The sequence below is a fragment of the Rhodnius prolixus genome, unplaced genomic scaffold, assembly GCF_049639745.1.
Source record: "Rhodnius prolixus isolate KJV_2025 unplaced genomic scaffold, Rpr scaffold_11, whole genome shotgun sequence".
Classification (NCBI taxonomy): domain Eukaryota; kingdom Metazoa; phylum Arthropoda; class Insecta; order Hemiptera; family Reduviidae; genus Rhodnius; species Rhodnius prolixus.
Genome location: NW_027411625.1, coordinates 11,883,404 through 11,902,806, shown reverse-complemented (window position 1 = coordinate 11,902,806; position 19,403 = coordinate 11,883,404). Strand labels below are relative to the sequence as shown.

At 35.0% G+C, this 19,403-nt stretch overlaps 1 protein-coding gene across 9 annotated transcripts in view; it reads right to left on the bottom strand.

The window, feature by feature from the left end:
• The window catches only part of LOC141459341 (multiple PDZ domain protein-like), a 111,695-nt gene that overhangs the window by 34,779 nt on the left and 57,513 nt on the right, over positions 1 to 19,403 (bottom strand). For 7 of the 9 annotated variants that reach the window (XR_012461447.1, XR_012461448.1, XM_074138328.1 and 4 more), the window contains 5 exons: positions 7,428 to 7,520; positions 7,106 to 7,174; positions 6,175 to 6,349; positions 5,903 to 6,104; positions 1,482 to 1,583 (listed from right to left, as the gene is read on the bottom strand). Coding sequence is in view for 7 of the 9 variants with exons in the window: in XM_074138328.1 (XP_073994429.1) it covers positions 1,482 to 1,583; positions 5,903 to 6,104; positions 6,175 to 6,349; positions 7,106 to 7,174; positions 7,428 to 7,520 (641 nt within the window). In the remaining 2 variants the exon portion in view is untranslated. The remainder of the gene's footprint in view (positions 1 to 1,481; positions 1,584 to 5,902; positions 6,105 to 6,174; positions 6,350 to 7,105; positions 7,175 to 7,427; positions 7,521 to 19,403) is intronic. The other 2 variants (XM_074138329.1, XM_074138332.1) reach the window with 1 other exon arrangement.

Below are 19,403 nucleotides of genomic sequence, written 5' to 3'. Positions count from 1 at the left end.
ATTCCTTTATAGGTAATATAAAAGTGTACCCTTTTAAGAAGATAACGCGAGGCGCCTTTAAAAGTCCTCTTTATTGGAGAAATTTAATTTTGAGCTTTACCCTGACCCATCTAAAAGCCCAGACCTACCATCCTCTAGCACCACTTCTTCCACTTCTTGGTCCACTTTAAAAAGTGGTTAAAGTGCAGTTAAAACTGGTAAATTTCAAGTATGGTGCAGGTGAAACAAAAATTATGGAGTTTTTAGCCTACAATGATACTTGTTGGTGTTAGAAAGGTAAAGGAATTGTTGGTTTTCAGATGGGTTCCAGTTATACAAAAGAAGTCTATATTTCCAGTAGTTAACTTGTAATTAATTATGTTCGCCTTATACAGTTGCATTAAGTGAGATGTGGCAAAGTGCATTAATAAATAGCCTGTTTTTTGCTGAGTGCTGTCTTATCATGGATTGAATTGAATATTTTCTATGTGTGCGGCGAAGGCTCTGGTGAGGGGGTTTATTTCAGCATTCTGTTCTAACTGCTTCACACCAGGCCGCTTGGAGATTGACTTTGAGTGTCAGTTCAGGAAAAAAATAGTGCAAATACTTGGCAATTAAAAAAATCAGTTACGCGATGTTCTTGTAAATAGAATATTGAAAGACGTGCGATTTAAGGTTTGCAGACACTACTTATCGACTACTAGGCTACATTCTGCAAACTTATGGGTTTTGCTAATATTTAGCGAAAGCTGTACATTACTAAAAAAATTTCAGCCACTACTCGAACATAAAAATTAAATTTTAATAAAACCAAAAACTGCACCAGCTGCCATAAATATATAGCCCAGTTAAAAGTAGGAGATGAAACTCTTAAAATTGAGTTTAAGGGACTCAGCTGGACTGAACCCCACAGACTGTGCATTTGTTCTCAATTAACTCACTCAAAACATTTGATCATATACCTCAGTCCAGAGCAGTGTAAACTTCTAAATCTCTACTAACTTATATGTACAACCAGCTTAAGGAAATTTACCTGAACGAGCCAAAAATTAATAAAAGCGATTCTTTGAAAAAAATTCTTTGACTTGCAATAAAAAAAAATCCTGCACTCAAGCTTCACAGCTTCCAATTCGGAAAATCCTAGCATTCTTAAAACCGAACATAGTACATTTTGAGGCTGAGTAGACTGCGACACATCTGCCCTGACTGCTATCAATGCAGAGCTGGTTTAGAAGCCCTGGGCTACTTACTAAAATTCCAGATAGTCCACCTAGAATTTGGCCTCATCCTAGCATTCAGCAAGAAAAACACGATGGCAGGAGACACTTGTATGTTGAGGAAACTCTCCACTTGCAGGCGTATGAGTTATTTCCCACACGGTTAAGCAAATAATGTGCACGATTGAAAAAATTATTATGAGCAAAAGTGACAGCGAATATAAATACTTGCTAGAACTTTACTAATGCCAAAATAATCGACAAGTAGATGTTTAATTAATTTACCTGGGTGACGGAAGTGAGATGGTCTTAGGCTGCAAGGATACTTCGTTAGACGGACAGGTCCTCAGGTAATCGACTGCACCCCGCTTCGATATGAACCTGATGCTGTAAAACGAGACCAATAAATTTAACTAAACAATAACATACTAATAAAGTCATTGGTCTATCACACACCATCCAAAGCTGTAAAAAATATAACTAAAGTAACTTTAATTTTGTCAAAATGTAAATTAGACTTGAATAAAAATTTGTTTATTGTGGATTCAAAGGAAAGTGATCCAATAGGGTTATGAATATAAATTATAACATACAAGGTACGAAAATATCTCAACTTTTTGATTAAGGAATAGAAATAAATAAAACAAACTGACTAACGGAACCAAGTGAAATACATTTCAGCGAATATAAGGGAAAATAATAATATAAATCAGAAGATAATTTATATTGTTTTATTTACAAAAATATAATTTAATTTAAAATATGTTGGCAAAACTTGGGAATACAAATTTCGATTTCGTATTAAGAAAACCAAATCAGGCCAATAACAAAATTATTTATTTATTTTTGCCTTAATTTATTTAAATAACCCCAATTAGATTTTTGGCCGTAACTCCGCCAAAAATGAAGATACAGCATCGTGGTTGGAAAATTTGAAAACTAGACCCAAAAAAACATATAGTTTACTTCGTGGGTTTTTTCGAAATTCCGCTTTCCTAAAAAGTTATTAGCGATTGGTGCGTTTTAAATGGATCACCCTGTATATGAATGTAATGAAAGTAGAAATATACAGAACAAAGAATTATTGCACAAAAAGTATGTTTCAGGACTTCATATTGGTATATCCAAATGCGAAAACACGTTCAAACGGGATGGGCTATTTGACTGTCAAAAAATTATACCACATACAAAAAAAAATCATCAAGGTATGCATTAAACAAAAATGTTTTTCTTGATTTTTCGAAATAAATTTTTAAAAAAGAAAAAAGTTAATGTTTTTAGAGCAACTACACAAAGTGTCTTCTCCTTCTCGAATGGGAAGCTGACTTCTTGGTTGCATTGAATTCCCAGGAAGAACTCAGACAACGATTACAATACCTCCACTTACTGTAGTAAATTAAGAGATAGTAAAAAAGAAATGGGTCTATGATATTTCATAGTATCTATTATCTATGATACTTCTTAGTTTGGTGACGGTCTGGCTTTAAAGAAACAATTGTGACCTGTAAAAGTGACCAATAAGGGTGTGTTTAGTCCCACCCTCTTAAGAAAATTTAATTGCGTAAACTGCTGTCCACACAACAGATTTTTACTTTCTCTCAATCTGCTATATTTAGTAAGAGAATATATTTCAAAGGTGAGGATTTTCAAAATTGAGTTGAGAGGTCCCCTGAGTCTAGAAAAATGGTTATTACCAAATGGTCTGTGTATTTCTGCGTTTATTTATCCGCCATAACTCAAAATTGAAAAATCGAAGAAAGTTCAAATTTCGCTTAGGTGCTAAAAGAAATCTTCACTATAAGGTTTTGGTCAAAAATCTGTGGAAATCAAAAGAATTACTTCGCCGAACTAATAATTTCAGTTTTTTTAGTTTTTTCGCAAAGTTTGCTTTAACGAATTTCTTGGTGTACTAATTGTATATAAGTAGATCTATAAATATTTATTCGAAACATTTTCCACGAGCAGATGTTTGAGGGCCCTTTGGGGTATGGCTTTTCTCTAGCGTGCCATTACTATTTATGTTACTGTCTTACCACCTAAATAATAAAGTAGGGATCAAATGTTAACCAAAATTTTCAAACTTAAAGATAATCGGCTGACCGAAAGCTTTACTGAATCGATTTTTGAGAATTTCTCTAAAACGATTTCATTGATTTTATTTTAATCACATATGTTGATTAAAAACATTAATATAAAACTTATGTATTTTTGAAATTTTAGATTACTTCTGTTAGACATAAATTTCCTAAATAGTGACACTTTACTGTCCTATCTTTTGTATACTATTAAGGTGGGTTTAATTCCGTGTTTGTAGAATATTGGAAAAAATACAATGTGCATACGAAGCCGTGTACTAAGATAACTTTATTATTTTCGAGATAGAAAAACAAAAAAGTAAATTAACAGAAGATTTCAATGTAACAGAAAATTTATTGTGATTTGTGTACTCACGCTACACAGTTCAAACCAAAATTATTAGTTCTATTCAAAATTAAGTTTTTTTCTCTCTGACATAGCCAAAATAAAAGACTGTTACATACCACACTGCGACTAAAATTCCGCACACTCGAATTGTAATTCAGTTGTGTATTTATGTACCTACACCGTTTAAAGCAGGGCTAACTGTTATGTGTTTTCTTAAAATGATATGACATTGTTTTCTATGAAATTTCTTTTTTAATATGAAACCAAGAAGTTGAAGGATAAATGCAGTTTAATGGTGTACTTACCTGTGCAGTATAAGTGGGATGTGCAGAGACTTACTAGTGCTCACGGAGTGTATGTCTATGTTTAAGAAGTCAGAAACATTTAACTACTAATGCAGTAATTGAATTAGTCGAGTAAGCTGGCTTCTCTACGGCTTCTCGTCTCTTGTCCCACTAATTCACACCCATTTTCTATATTGCAGATATTAGTGCGAGCTTCCAACAAATTCGCTCTTTATCGCTAAAGACAATTTATCAGTATATTCTGTTCTTTAAATGAGATTTGTTTACTTGCAAAACAATTTTGAAACTTGGTGTAAGGAAAATAAATAACCAAAATATCTGTATTTCATCATTTCAATTTATACACGATATAATGTACGTACTAATAAGATTTATTGATCAAATATTCGAAAGTTCCTTCTTCCATAGCTTAGATAGCTATTTGAAGAACGCGTTCTGGTCATTCAAGAACTTAGCATTTTGCTTTTTCCGCTTCGTTGTTTGATTGTACTTTCTGATACTGTAAACACTGCTGTTACTCAATTTGTAAACGTACCTGCTTCTTGCGAAGCATTGTCTCAATATCCATTTAGGTTCTACCATCCACGCCTTTTGTGAAATTACCTTGATACCGCGAATGGCTGCTTTCTTGGCTTTCCGCGGGACAACAAGAAATGCCGTAATATATTTCTTTCAATTCGTTTCTTCAGAATATGTGTTGCGTATATTTATTAAATTAATCTGCTAAATGATATTTATAAAAAAAATTTCGTGGAGCCTAAGGTTACCTTATTTTCATTGTTGCGAAATGACGAAAACTGCATGGTACTTTTTTGCATTATTTTAAAATCAATGTAGTCATCTTTTTTTCTTTTTTTATTATTATTAATAATATACTTAAGAATAATTATAATTCATATTTACCTTCACACAGAAATTAGCTCTGAAATATATTCTGAAATTATATTTTTTCCTATTGGAGGATGTACCATTGTTCACGGTAGAGGAATTGAATCAGGCTGCTGGCTCTCTCCAGAGTAAGAAGGCCCCAGGGCCTGATGTTATTCCCTCGGAGGTGCTAAAGGTGATTACACGATCGTGTCCACAGTTGTTGAACATCAACAACCACTGTATGAAGTTTGAATCTTTCCAAAAATATGGAAAATCCAGCGGCTGGTTTTAATTAACAAAGGGAAGGACGATCTGAATTCCCCATCAACTTTCAGACTTCTATTACTCAACTTCATTACTCCTGTCGTAATGGAGAGCCGATTGAAAGCTGGTAGGAGCTCGTATGGGCTATTATGAGGCACCACCCTGAAGTAATGCGTAAGTGGTTCCAAGGTGGGTTTCTGTGCCTCTAGGGGAGGTGGGTTTTTTAGTGGGTGAGGGTCCCACATACCGTGGGCATTTCTCCCACGATGACGCATAATGCATTTTCCCCCTTCATAAACAAAATTATTATTATTATTTTAATGATTTAAGGCGCGTCAACATCTAAGGTTATTGGCGCCCGGAGCTTTTTTCAGTGTACTGCCGGCCTCCGGACAGTGTTCTCTCGTTACAGCCAACACTGTCCATCACCGGACAGTGAGCTGTAAGAAGCTCCTAGGAAGAGAAAATCTAAGGGTCAGCAGCTGGATTCGAACCCGGGACCTCCGCGTGGCCCTTCCCTTATTATTATTATTATTATTACTACTATTATTTTTATTGCTATTATTATTATTATTATTGTAGAATGAGTGCCCAGAATGACGTACTACCTGAAAATCTGTTTTTCACAGCTTAGTGGTACGATACTATAAGTATTTAAATCTGACAATATCAGTTTTAATCACTATTATCTGATATTAAAGTAAGCATATTAACAACTTTTAAAAAATAGTGTAGTAATATAATAATTTGCAATAATGGTTTCCAAATACAGAGGATTAATAGTTTACATTTAGAAGTTATTAGCCAACTGCAAACCTATTCGGAAGAAATTGCGACACATACCTGATGTCAGTGGAGACGAGCTGCGCCCTGGCGATGATACAAGACACCTGAGCATGGGTCGTTCTTCTCAGCGACTCGTTATTAATAGAGGTGATATAGTCGCCGAGACTAACTCGGCCATCCTGGTAAATGACGCTGCCAGGAGTGATGCTCGTCACTGTAGCTCCGTTCACAGCTTCCTTCAAACTCTCCACAGACAAGCCTACCAAGAACATCGCAGTCACACTTACAGAGGACTCGCCAGGATTTCATACAATTTACTCTAGACTTACCTAATGGTTCCGACCCCTTTCTTATTTTGATCTCGACTTCAAGTGCCTGAGGCAAACACACTTCAGCTAGATCCTCCTCAAAATTATTCTCTACTTCGTCCTCGTCTTCTAGTTCAACAATTCGCGCATCTGGCTCCTCAAGCTCTTCTAACCTCTTATCAATCTTGAACAAAAACTATTTTTTTACCTGCACTCTGTCAGCTAAATAGTAACACTTGAAATAATGTAGACAGTATGAATTCTGTAACTATTCATTCATACGCCTTAAAAGCTTATAATATCTGTTGACGAGCTAGCCTGATCATTTTAACAAGACGAACACTTCAATAATGGGTGTTAGATTTAATGTTAGATACATCCACCAATTGTAGAGCTTCAACTGGGAAACTCTCATTTCTGTGACGAGATGTGCCAAATATCATAAATATTCTGGATATACTGTGGGAATTAAGGCAGTGTGGTTGATCCACTAGCATTAATAGTCTAAATGTGAGCGATGTATGTGGCGAAATGGGACCAAATCATATTCATAATCCTACCAGGCTATTAATTCTTTACAACGGGAGTTGGTTTAGCCACAGCTTTGACAATCCTACCATTGTATGTGCTACAGCAAGAGATACTCCCATGTCTGTGACGAGATTTGGCCAATTACCCGAATATTCAGGTCATACACTTCGCAACAGAGGAAGTTAAGCCCGAGTTTATGATCCAGCTACCAAAGCCGAGATACACTCATGTGCCGAGACGTGTCCAATTTACTTAATTAGGTATCCTGATAATCGTCACACATCGTTATTAAGCGCGGGTGGTTCATCCAATTACAATTACCAGAATTTCACCTAGACTTTCTTAAAAATATTTAAGATTTCGTTCAAATGCTTTGTTAATGAAATTTTTCAACGTAGATTTGTTAACTAAAATATTTTACCAGCTCTGCAGAATCTCTATCTGGATTGTCTTCGGCGAATTGTTCGTCCAATTGGAGAATTTCTGGACTCTGGAAAAGATTTTTGAAATTAGTTTTTTGATGTGATTAAATTTTGAATTAGGCTGTTTGTATCTGTGAGTTAAATAATGGAGCTAAATCTCAGTCGTGGGTAAAAGAAAATCATACTGCTACGTTGTTTGGAAATAGTGTTTATTCAGAGCCAATTGTTGCTAACTACTCAGATTTGACATTTACTTTTTATTTTTGTAAACAAAGTGATCTGTCAAGATCGGTTGGTAACTGTTTCGTGACAAGTACTTACGAACTCAATATCTGACTGCAAAGAACCCGAGCAGGAATACATTGAGTTGTCATCAAGTGTAGGCGTATCCTGTCTCAGCCCAGTGTCAAGTTCCTATAACAGAAAGGAGGAAACATTGGATTAAAGTCACACAATTGGATTAGGCACTTCTTTAAGTACTGGGACATAGCTGCAGATAGGTCTACTCACGTATTCTGTTTGATGAAACTAGTAATCACCACCCATCCACTAGTCTACAGTCTACTTGATGTGAGGTTGCTTCTTTTCTAACATTCTAGCGTTAAAGTAAAAATGTATTATTGTTACCCTCCATAACCGTGGTTTCATAGCCGATTGTTAATGTTGGGTGGTGATGTTGATTTAACAGATTTTTTTCCAGGGGACTGAGCACCAATGTGGATGAGAAGTCTAAGTACTAGATATTAGCCAGTATTTCATTGGTAAGGCCGAAAATCCACGAAAAAATCACGTAAAAATTAATTTATAACATCTATGTTTATCTCGCTACAGTATACGCATGTCATTTGGGTGCGTTAATTAAAGTTCTACAAGTATTTAATGCAGTCTATAATGAACGTTTTTCGTAAAAAATTGAAGTTTCCCGTATCACTTATTTTTGGTTACATGGCTGTCGGACAATGAAGTGATAAACATGCTTATGAATGTAAATGAAGATTACGTGTTAGTAGCAAAAAACTAGCGAGCACCAAACTTCGCTCAAATATAAATTCGTTGCAACAGTTAACCAAATTAAGTCTAATGCGCTTAACAATAGATTATTCATTAACAAATGCAAGGAATGCTATGAATACTTCAACAATTTATTACTTAACTCGAAGTTACGGTGGCAGTCAGACGGAAAACATACTCTTTAAGCAATATTTAGTTGAACATTCTGTGGCTTGATATAAAATCTGACCTTATTCTAATACTGCAAATTTGTTAACAATTTGGAGGTAAAGGTTACACATAAGTATTTGTACTCGTATACACAATTAATAGGAGTTTCTTTAAAGGACTACCTTTCTTTCCACCTCCCTAAAGACCAACACCTTCGATTCAGACAGGTTTACTGTGAGCTTTCAAATGGCATAATACGTTGAAAAAGCATTAATATTTCTTTACAAATTATAAATACTATTAGCCAGCAACTCAATATTATCGCATACATGAGAAGCACAATGATGTTGATACAAAGTCTGATTCCTGAATCAAAAAATCTTTTTTTTAAGTAAATAAAAGGGAGCTGTACTGAAACTTGTATAATGGTTGTATAATGGCTGATTGACAAAAACTGCATGAAAAAGGTAACGTTAAAAAAAAAAAAAACTCAAATTTTATCCTCTTTCTTTTATAAAAGATACAATTTCCAAATTTTCTTTGAAATAAAGGGTATATCCTCGTTTATAAGTGCAATTTTTTGCAACAGCACAGATCAATTAGATTTCGATAAAAATGTTGCCGAAAATTAACAGTTTGCTTTACTATTCTTCCGAAGCAATCTTAGATTAATTATGTTGGTTAGCTCATCAAAAGTTTTGAGTAGTCGAAGGAGATGACCAGAAAAAATCTCAGTAGTAAAATTTACATAAGAAATACCTCGGTAGGTTTAATAGTAAACATTAATTTTTCCAATTTTAAAAAGTTGGGAAATAACAGCGAAGTTAAGACCAACATTATAAATGAAGAGAAACCTCTATTTTTTTTTTCTCAAACTCTCCATAATTTATGAACTAAACCCAGCACTTTATCGTTTTTCAGTGAACTCAATACTGTGGTTAGTTCCCCAAAGGTGATTGGTTCATTAAAACTGTCCGGTAGGACAGTTGTATAAGGATTGATCGTCAAAAAGTGCAGGAAAAAGCGTAACGTTGAAAAACACCCAACTTTGACAATTTTTTTCTCTTTTTCTATAAAAGATAAAATTCCCAAATTTTCTTTAAAATATAGGGCAAACCCTCCTTTATAACTGTAATTTTTTTGCAACCCCCCAGACCTAATAGATTTCGAGAAAAAAGTTGCCGAAAATGAGCAAAAACGGCATTTTCAGAAATTGTTGTTGTTCTTCTTCTTCTTGTTGTTGTTGTTGTTACCTTTTTTGTAAACTACGTAGCGCCTAAACGCGAGAACCGATTTTCATGAATGAGGTGACATTCGATTCGGAATTTTATGTAGATGTGCCTTTTGGGGGTCTCGACGCTGTACACCGAATTAGAGAGGAGTTAGCCCCCTTTATGTAAGGCCCCCTTCAAAATTATTATTACTAATTATAATTACTCTGTAAATCTTAGCCCGATTTTGATAAAATTTGGTAGGATGATAGAGTTAGGGCTCCCCTACGTAACATTAAAGCGGCGATCTGCTCTTACACTAGTTAAGGGGAAGTATAGCAATCGTTTCAAATTATCGACAAGTGAACTGATTTTCATGAATGAAGTGTCATTCGAATCGAAATTTTGTACAGATTTGCACTTTAAAAGTCTCGTCGCTACGCCTCATATGGAGGGGAGTTTGCCCCACCCAAGTAAGGCCGTTTCTAAAACTATTATTACCAATATTTCTATAACGCTTTGTCCGATTTTGATAAAATTTAGCACGAAGAAGTGATTAAAGCTCCTCTACATAGCTGTGAAGTGCCATCATGCTCTTACACCTACTAAGAGGAAGTACTGAAATCGTTAAAATTATCAATGGGTGAACCTATTTACATTAATGAATTGTCGTTCGATTCAAAATCTTTGCCTCTTTGCCTTTTAGGGAGAAGTACTGTAATCGCCCGTTTATTTTTCTTACTCCTCTTAAAAGGAAGGTCTGAAATCGCAGTTTCAATTTGCTTTTTACGTACAAATACCTTCCTATTTTATATAAAAAGGCTTTCTCAAAAAAATTGTTATTGAGGATGGTTTGGGGACCGCAACTATAATCATTCTTTAAAAAGATCTCTCCAGTGGTAGTTACGGTTCCGACTTAACACCTTATCAGGTTATAATGATAGAATTGCTTATTCCAAATTTAAAAAAAACAGTAAAGCAGATATGTAACTTAGCAAAATAGACAAAAATGAAAATCTATCTAAAAGGTACAAAAATCTCCTTAATAAAAACTTACAGTTTAAAAAGTTAAGTATAAGGGTTGATTAAACGCCAAAAGGTACACAAATCAGCAAGTACCCAACATTTCATTCAAGCTTAGTTGATATAATTTAAGTAATTTTGCTGCATTAACTTTTCCTTCACATTTTTTAGAATTTATTAGATGTCACAGACCCTTATGCTGGCCATTTTCATCTACAAAAAATTTGTTCAAGTAGCACTGTAGATTGACTGTAATATCTATTAATCTATAATAATCAAACTAATTATTACAGGTTAAAAAGAAAACGTTATAAAAAATAAAAAAAATTACGAAGCTGCAAAATTTAAAAACTTTTTTAAAAAAATGCTTACACCAACATACATCAATGATTTCGATTATTTTATTTTTAATAAAAATCGTCTGTTTAAGTTTATTCTTCGATTAAAGTAATTGTTACTTTATGTAGTAGTCAAACGTTTATAATAATAGGTAATAATTATCTGGCTTTATCGCAAATAATATAGTTTTCTTCAATCACACTCTCAATGTAGCTGTTCTTCTCACAATGTTATATATATGTTATGTAATATAAAATAAATAAGTATTGCATACTTTTAGGACAGCTAATTATTCCAGTATTTTACTGTAAGTAAAATTAAATTACAATTGAGAAATGAATAATTGCTGTTGAATAATCTACTTGTTATTAACTGTGTGTTATTTGTGCTCACGAATATTTCGGTAAGACGAATTCAAGTCTGAAATATTGTTTTAAATCCTCCGTGATTCAAATTTAAACAGTAGCCGACTCTAACTTTGTCTTTTTCTACTTTAACATGCATGTATAAGATGTGACAACTTCAGAATAAAGGGCATATTAAAGATAAATCAGAAGAATAATTTGGAATAGAGTTAAAATAAAGTACCTATTTAAAAACGAAGATATAATATACATTTAATCATAATTATAACCAAATAATATTATGAACGAACTGGCCAGCATAAGGGTCTGTGACATCTAATAAATTCTAAAAAATGTGAAGGAAAAGTTAATGCAGCAAAATTACTTAAATTATATCAACTAAGCTTGAATGAAATGTTGGGTACTTGCTGATTTGTGTACCTTTTGGCGTTTAATCAACCCTTATACTTAACTTTTTAAACTGTAAGTTTTTATTAAGGAGATTTATGTAAGAACTAAAAATAAGAGGTTCAGTGTACAGAATAAAAAGTAAAGTAAAGTAATCGCCTATTTTTTCAGGCGGGGCTTAACGTCCAACTACCAATTAGGTTTCGTGGACGGAGGCGATTAGCAAACAGACTTTACTGTAAATTTCTTTTATTAACCATTAAATAAAATCCAAGGCCTAAGACCGGGAATCGAACCCAGTACCACAATACATATTAGCTTTACTGGTCTCGCCTCTAACCGTTCAGCTACCGTGGAGCCCTGCTTCGCGTACAGAATAAAAGCACTTCAGTTTGGGGATTTCATTACTTATTAAAATGTGTTACCCGGGCTGAAATGAAATATCGATACTACAAACAAAATCCTTTCTGTTAAAACTGATAACTAATTGCCAAAATGATTCTAATCTTTGATTGCGTTTAACTGCTCCACCGTAACGTTTTTTTAAAAAACTAATTGTGAAAGACTGAACAGCAATTATTTAAATGAATTGGTTTTACCAAATGACTTCAAAAGCTTTAATAATTTCTTCCTGGCCTAATAACGCTATCCATCAAACCATACCTACTTTCTGTAGGCCTTATAAAGGAAGAAATGGGAGAAAAGTAGGAGAAGAAGACTTAATGACATTTGCCTGGTCTTGTGCCATTCGAGTTACGATACACTCTTGCTAAATTGCAGGGTCTTATGGGAAAATTTAGCACAGAACTCAGCCATCTTACGTTGCTCATCTATCTGGACAACTTGATACTATTATCTTCTACGTTCGAAAAGCCAAAGAAGGACACCGAGAAAAATTCCGAAAGCTGGAGAAGTATAAGCTAAAAATAAAGCGACCTAATGTGATTTCTTTTCTAGTCAAGTTAAATAGCTGGGACATTTAATAACCCCGTGAGGATTCGCACTAGATCCCGAAAAAATAGCTGCTAGATGCTAGAGCCGAAAGATTTGAAGCAACTAAAGAGCTTATTGCAACCTTACTCTTGGGATCTTCGCTTCATCCCAGACTTCATTCAACTCAAGAAAAAACTTGAGTGAAAGTAGGAAAATTGGGTATAGGGCACGTACCAAAAAAAATACGCCTGATGAAAGGAACTGCCTATCACCAAACTAAAAGACCTCACCCTAAAATGGGCAGTTTTCAAATTCAAAGGCTACATCGAGGGCAGTCCCTTGATCACTAGCACAGGTGACTATAACAGAAGACCTAATATCTAATCGCCAAACTACGTAAAATCTACCTGCCAGCGATATGAAGTTTCCCGTCTAAAGACCTAGGCGATTAGTGCTAGAATACGAAAGGGACGCTTGCTATTGATAACTAAGAACTCCGAAGCTAGCACGACCTTCGCGAGATCATCATATCAGAAACTTTATGGCTGAGAACACGCATGGAGGACTTTACAATAAAGCACAGGAAAACCATGAGGCTACTCAAGACCGATAGAAGCAGTACGCTGATAAGAAGCGACGAGCCTATCTGAAGTATGCTCCAGGAGAATACATGTGGATTGCCCACACGCCCAGAACAAACGGTGTAAGGCGAAGATAGCAAAGTTCGTCCCTCACAATGATGACCCCTTGCGTCGGCCACGACAGCTATGAAATTCCAGCCATTAACGACACCACAACACCTCTACGTGCCTCCCACGTGTCTAATCCGACACCGTACTATCAAGTTGACGAATCCCCTATCATAGACGAGAAGCAGCAGCCATTGGACATACCAGTGCGACATAAGCGAGACGATCACTAACACTCTATTACGAGCCCTGCGCCGTTATCTACAGCTTGGCACAAGAAGGAAAACTGCGTCGTAACGCGCCTCAAGTGAACCGTACACAGCCCCTCCCACAGCTCAACCCCCACTATTACTCTCTCGCCATATTAATAAGAATCATCTGTTTGACTGAATTTCCAAATATAATAATTGTTTGGCCGGAAGTACCACTAGACCGAATAGAATTTTCTGTATTTAAAGATTTTCTCGTAAACGGCTCATGTGACTTTATTTAAACTTTGTATAAATTTAAAAAAAAAACATTAAAAATACACATACTGGACTCCCACGCGGAGGTCCCGGGTTCGAATCCAGCTGCTGACCCTTAGATTTTCTCTTCCTAGGAGCTTCTTACAGCTCACTGTCCGGTGATGGACAGTGTTGTCTGTAACGAGAGAACACTGTCCGGAGGCCGGCAGTGCACTGAAAAAAGCTCCGGGCGCCAATAACCTTAGATGTTGACGCGCCTTAAATCATAAAAAAAATAAAAAATTAAAAATACATCTTTTACAGGATTTTTCCCGGAAATTTTATTGACAGGGGGTGGGTGGATATCTCTCAAAGTGGTAAAAATTAAATATGACTATAAAATTCGGAATTCGAAGAAAATTTGCGTGCTAGAACTTTAAGAATAGTAAGATAGAGTTATTTCTTCATTTTACCAGATTTTTGATTTTTTAAATAATTTCTATGTTTTCCGGTATTTATCTCTACAAAGTGATCTATTTGAGGACGTTTTTTCAATCGGGAAAAGTATACCAATGTTGAAATGTAGCGTATATTGTATCTACCACACATTTATGTGAATCATCTTTTTTCATATTAAAAGTTTACAGAGACTGAACATTCTTTCCTGTTTCTAAAGTTATATAGAAAATTCTTTATATTATCTTTGTCTCCAACGCTTGGAGACAGTAGACGGAGCCTCTCCATTGTTGGTAACATAATGTAATAAAATTTAATATGAATTGTATCTTTTTTCTACTTTTCAATTATTATTATTTATAAAACATGATAGTTCATGACCTCTGCAGCCGATTATTGGCACTAAAGTCACAAGTTTGGTAGTTTTAACGTTCAAGATTTGATAAGGTACCTCGAAACACAATAATTTTTAAAAAATATGTAATTATAAAAGAAGAAGAATTAGAAGTAGGCCTCACCTTCTTTAAAATCTTACTATTAATATTTAAACCTTATCTCTTGATTTTGCAGCATTATAACATTATAGTAAGGTTAGATAATTCTTTATAACCTTGCAGGGATACTGGTATTATTGGGTAATTGCAAAATTTACGTTTCATTGGGGAAATCATTACTCATCATCCAATTAAGATTACAGTAAAGTTGCCATTATATAATACCATTGTAAGGAAACCAAATAATGTGGGTTTACAGGTAGGATGTGGTCCGTTGTTGTATCCTCTGTAACTTTACAGTAAGGCTTATTTTTCTACAGCATTATGGCATTATTAAGGGAACTAATATTTTGATAACCTCCATAACCGTTCTGTGAGTCATCCATCACAATGGATTATTACTTTTGCAGCATTATGACATAGGAACCAAATTGCTCAAATTTCGTTGAACCCATAATGTTGCAATGTCTATAGTTGCTAATATTGTCGAATTAAAAATTTACACCTTTTATACTACCATGAAGTAACTGCAGTAAGGTTGCTAACATTGTTGAATTATTAGGTTACACTAAGGATGATTATTCTATAATCGCACAGTGTGGCTGTTTTTAATATAACTATAAGTCGTAAAATGTCAAGGTCAGCCCTTACATTGACATTTCAATCATTCCAGTTTTATAGTATGGGCACTATGATTCTAAAACTACATTTAGGATGCTACAAATGCAGCATTTTAACCTTTATTGCTCAGAGTATTGTGTTTCCTCAGTATACCTTATTGAGAGGTTGCAGTTACAGTAACAATGAAACGTTATGATAAGGTACTGATGCTTCATTCCTCGTTATCTTACACTGATATTTAAACGTTATCTTACGTGATTATTGCAGCAATGGTTCGCAATATATGGACATTACTATGCCATCTTCTATAACCTCACATGAATATTGCAGCATAAGAAACTTACACAAATGATAAAAAATTGTTAACCTTCATATAGTTAGGTTACTATAATGCAACATTACGTTATATGTGTAAGTGGAATCTAGAATTATCGTTACCGTATGGATATTGACAGTGTTATCGTCTGTAACCTAACATGATTTTACTATTACTTTGATGCCATAACCTTACGGTGGGTAGTTATAATGCTGAGTTATATGATACTATCATTGTACCATCTCACCTGATACCTTACAGTAGGTAGCTATTATTTTGATAATGTAATTGTACCACATACTCCCTCACGGTTAAGTTGGGAAGAATTTTATGGCATAATAAATAAGGTTAATAAACTTATATTAACACATTAGGCAATGGAAACGATAAATAGAGAGTAGGGCCAATGTCAAGAATAGGTGTGACCCGTTTATTTTCAGTGCATCCGCAGTACAGTACAGTTCTTGTTTTGGACCTACTTCCCGCCAATGTACAGTATATTTTCATTTCATTATTTTTAGCGCGCATGCGCAATACAGTTACTGCTTCCTTTTCAATCTATTATTAGTTCACGCCATTGTCCAATGCGTTTTTTGGTCTTTCTTTTTTTTTGAAACTTCATTAACCATGAGTGTTATTGATCTGCAATTTTGATTTTTTTAAAGCATGCATGCAGTCTGAGTGAGGAAGGTGAGATCAAAGTTTTTAAATTCTGAACTTGAAATTGAATTTGAAAACTGGTGTGCACACAAACGCAATTGGAACATGAAGTTCCATAAAAGCAGCTGCCAAGAAGGACCGTCATAGGACAGTTTTGCAATAAAATTAAGGATTGTTATCTACATAATGGGAAGGGGTGTGGGGGCGAAGCCCTCACAAGATATAAAATATATACCGGGGGCGTGGAAGCGAAAAATTTAAAAAAAAAAATCAAACTTGTGATAGTTCGAAGTGATTTTGATTAACTGTTAAAATGTAACCCGCCTCTTTTAAATATAAATAATGTAAAATCATACAAACAATGAATATTTTATATTTATATTTAAATATAGCGGGTTACATGGTAACAGCGAATCAAAATCACTTCGAATTAGGCCACAACTACGGGCACCTATTCTTGACATTTACCGAAATTAGTGTCCACTGAAACGTGTGAATTTTGGATGGCCACTTTTTTAAGTTACTTTCAAGCTGCTGGCCTTTAGATTTTCTCTTCCTAGGAGCTTCTTACTAACAGCTCACTGTGCGGTGATGGACAGAGTTGTCTGTAACGAGATTACACTTCCGGAGACCGGCAGTGCACTGAGTAAAGCTCCGGACACCAATTATCTCAGATGTTGACGCGCCTTAAATAAAAAATAATAACAAGATAGTTAATTTTGAGGTACAAACGATGATATTGAATTTGTCGGTGAAACAGACAGAGCTTGATGTACAAAAAAATTGGAGATGGCCACCCCAATTTGACGCACTTTTATTTTCTGGCAGCCTTAGATTAGAGGTTACAATTTGTAAGTTTACAACATTAGTTAGATATTGTTTAATAACATGACACAATTTTCATGCTCTAAAACCTTGTAGTTTGTTACAACTTACCTATATACTTTTAAATGTTTATTTTGACTGCGACATTGTAACATTATAGTTGAGATTATGATTTATTATGTTTACTGCGTGGTGCAGTTCTATATTAATCACCTAATTAGGGCAACCAAAGGTGCTAAAAACTGTGTATGAAGTGAACTGTTGTGTATTTATTTGGTTTACTATTCCTCTGTTCATCTCTCAGGCCTACCTTGCCATTACATTCCAATGTACCAGATCCTCCAAATTGTTAAAACTTTTTCTTGATTACTGTTTGATTAAAAATCATGCATCACACACAAAATATATAGGTACATGCTGTTCTTATTTTTGGCCATATAGCAATAGAATTTTAAACGTAAATTCAGGACAAGCAATTTTATTTCAACTAATTTTTTCGTGAAAAAATCTATTGTTAGTGAATAGATAAGCTATTTTAGGTTTATTTTAGATGTATAAACAAAAATGACTAAGTTCCAAAGTATAATCCTTGAAACAAATTATTGAGTGCCATTTGAGGTTTGCACTCACCATATGCTAATCTATGAGTGTAAAATTGGCCCAACCATCCTTCTCAGTCTACTCAAAAGATGACAAGGAAAGTGTGTTATTTCATTGAAAGGAATCACTGCCTCTTAGAGTGTCATACTGGCCCAACCCACCTTCGCAGTCTACTCAACAGATGACATGGAAAGTGTGTTATGACACAGACAAAATCACAGCATCTGGAAGGCAACTAGAGGATTGCAAAGTTCAAAAAGAACTTCATTTAAGAAAAGCTGAGCCCGCCAGAGCTGGAATTAAGGCCGATGCTGAAGTAGGCAAACCAGAAAATGATGTTACAGCTATAGAGTTTGATCTAATTAAAACTTTGCCTACACCAGCTCTCTGTGGGTATATGCTATTATAAAAGACTGCTCTGGACATATTGTCAAGGGATTCACAATCTCAATAACCAGGATGCTTGTATGTATGTCAGGGATGAAGGCTTCAAGGGGTCCTCAAGAAATAGGGTCTTGCATCTTGCACTATATAAAGGCATTTGTAAAGACAAGCAAACTTATGTACAGTGATCAAAGTGGAGGTCAGAACAGAAACATTAAAAGAAAAGAAGTGCAGCAACAGAAGACCCTGCTTTATTACTGGGAAGTTCTGATGAAGAAGAAAGAAGTGGATACGATGTGAAAAGTATTCATAAAGAATATAACGTATTATCTTCTTATACGATTACCGGATTTATAGCATTATAATATAAGCCTATCCCACATATTTTCCCAAATCGGAAACTGAAATCGGATATTGCAATAGTGGCCCAACCCATATGTACTAGCAAGAAGTGTTTGTTTTAATGTACCAATTTAATGCATAAGTGAAAACTAGATAATACACTGCAATATATGATAAAGTTTTGGAATTTACTTGAAAATTCACTGCCATAAATAAATTCAGATTTTCATCAAACTTTCAAATCTACTATACCCAGTAAGTACTTCATTGGGGTTGGGCCAGTATTGCGCTGAGCGCCTCATTTTTCTAGTAATGTTGGATACCTATTTAGTTTTTATATTTCTAGGCTCTGGATTAAATTAAAAAAAAAAAATCCTGCACTCTTCAACTCGCTATATAATTATAAAATTTTCTCCTGCAAAATAAGTGTGGCATGGTCACAACTCAAGTAGTAGTCGGTGACAGAAATGGTGACAGACTGAGATTTGAATATTTAAATAATTTCTATCAAATATCAGTAATTTTACATACTAGCAGACAAAAACCGAGTCAGAGAGTCCATGTAAAAACAAAGATCAAGAAATATTGATCTACGATGCGTACTACGTTGCATAAAATGACAGTAATAATTACGATAAAAAATAGGAGACGTATGCGGAAAATTTGAACAACCTTCTCCTGCTTTGCAAAACACGGTATTGAGCCCTCCACAAAAATTTGCGCGTGGCCAAAAATTATTTGCCCATAATGCGGACGAACAAAGGTTGTGCAGGTGGGAAAGAAAAGTGTTAAGAAGGATTTTCGGACCTGTAAGGACGCAGGATGGCTATAGAATCAGGACGAATCGAGAAGTCGTTGAACTGTTCGGTGAGCCTGATATAGTAGCCGCTATAAAGTCTGGTAGACTACGATGGCTGAGACATTTGCACCGAATGGAGGAGACGAGAGGTCCCAGGAAAGCTTTATATGGACACCCTGGTGGAAAAAGGCCGAGGGGTAGGCCTCGACTAGGATGGTTGACCGACGTGCAGGAAGATTTGGAAGC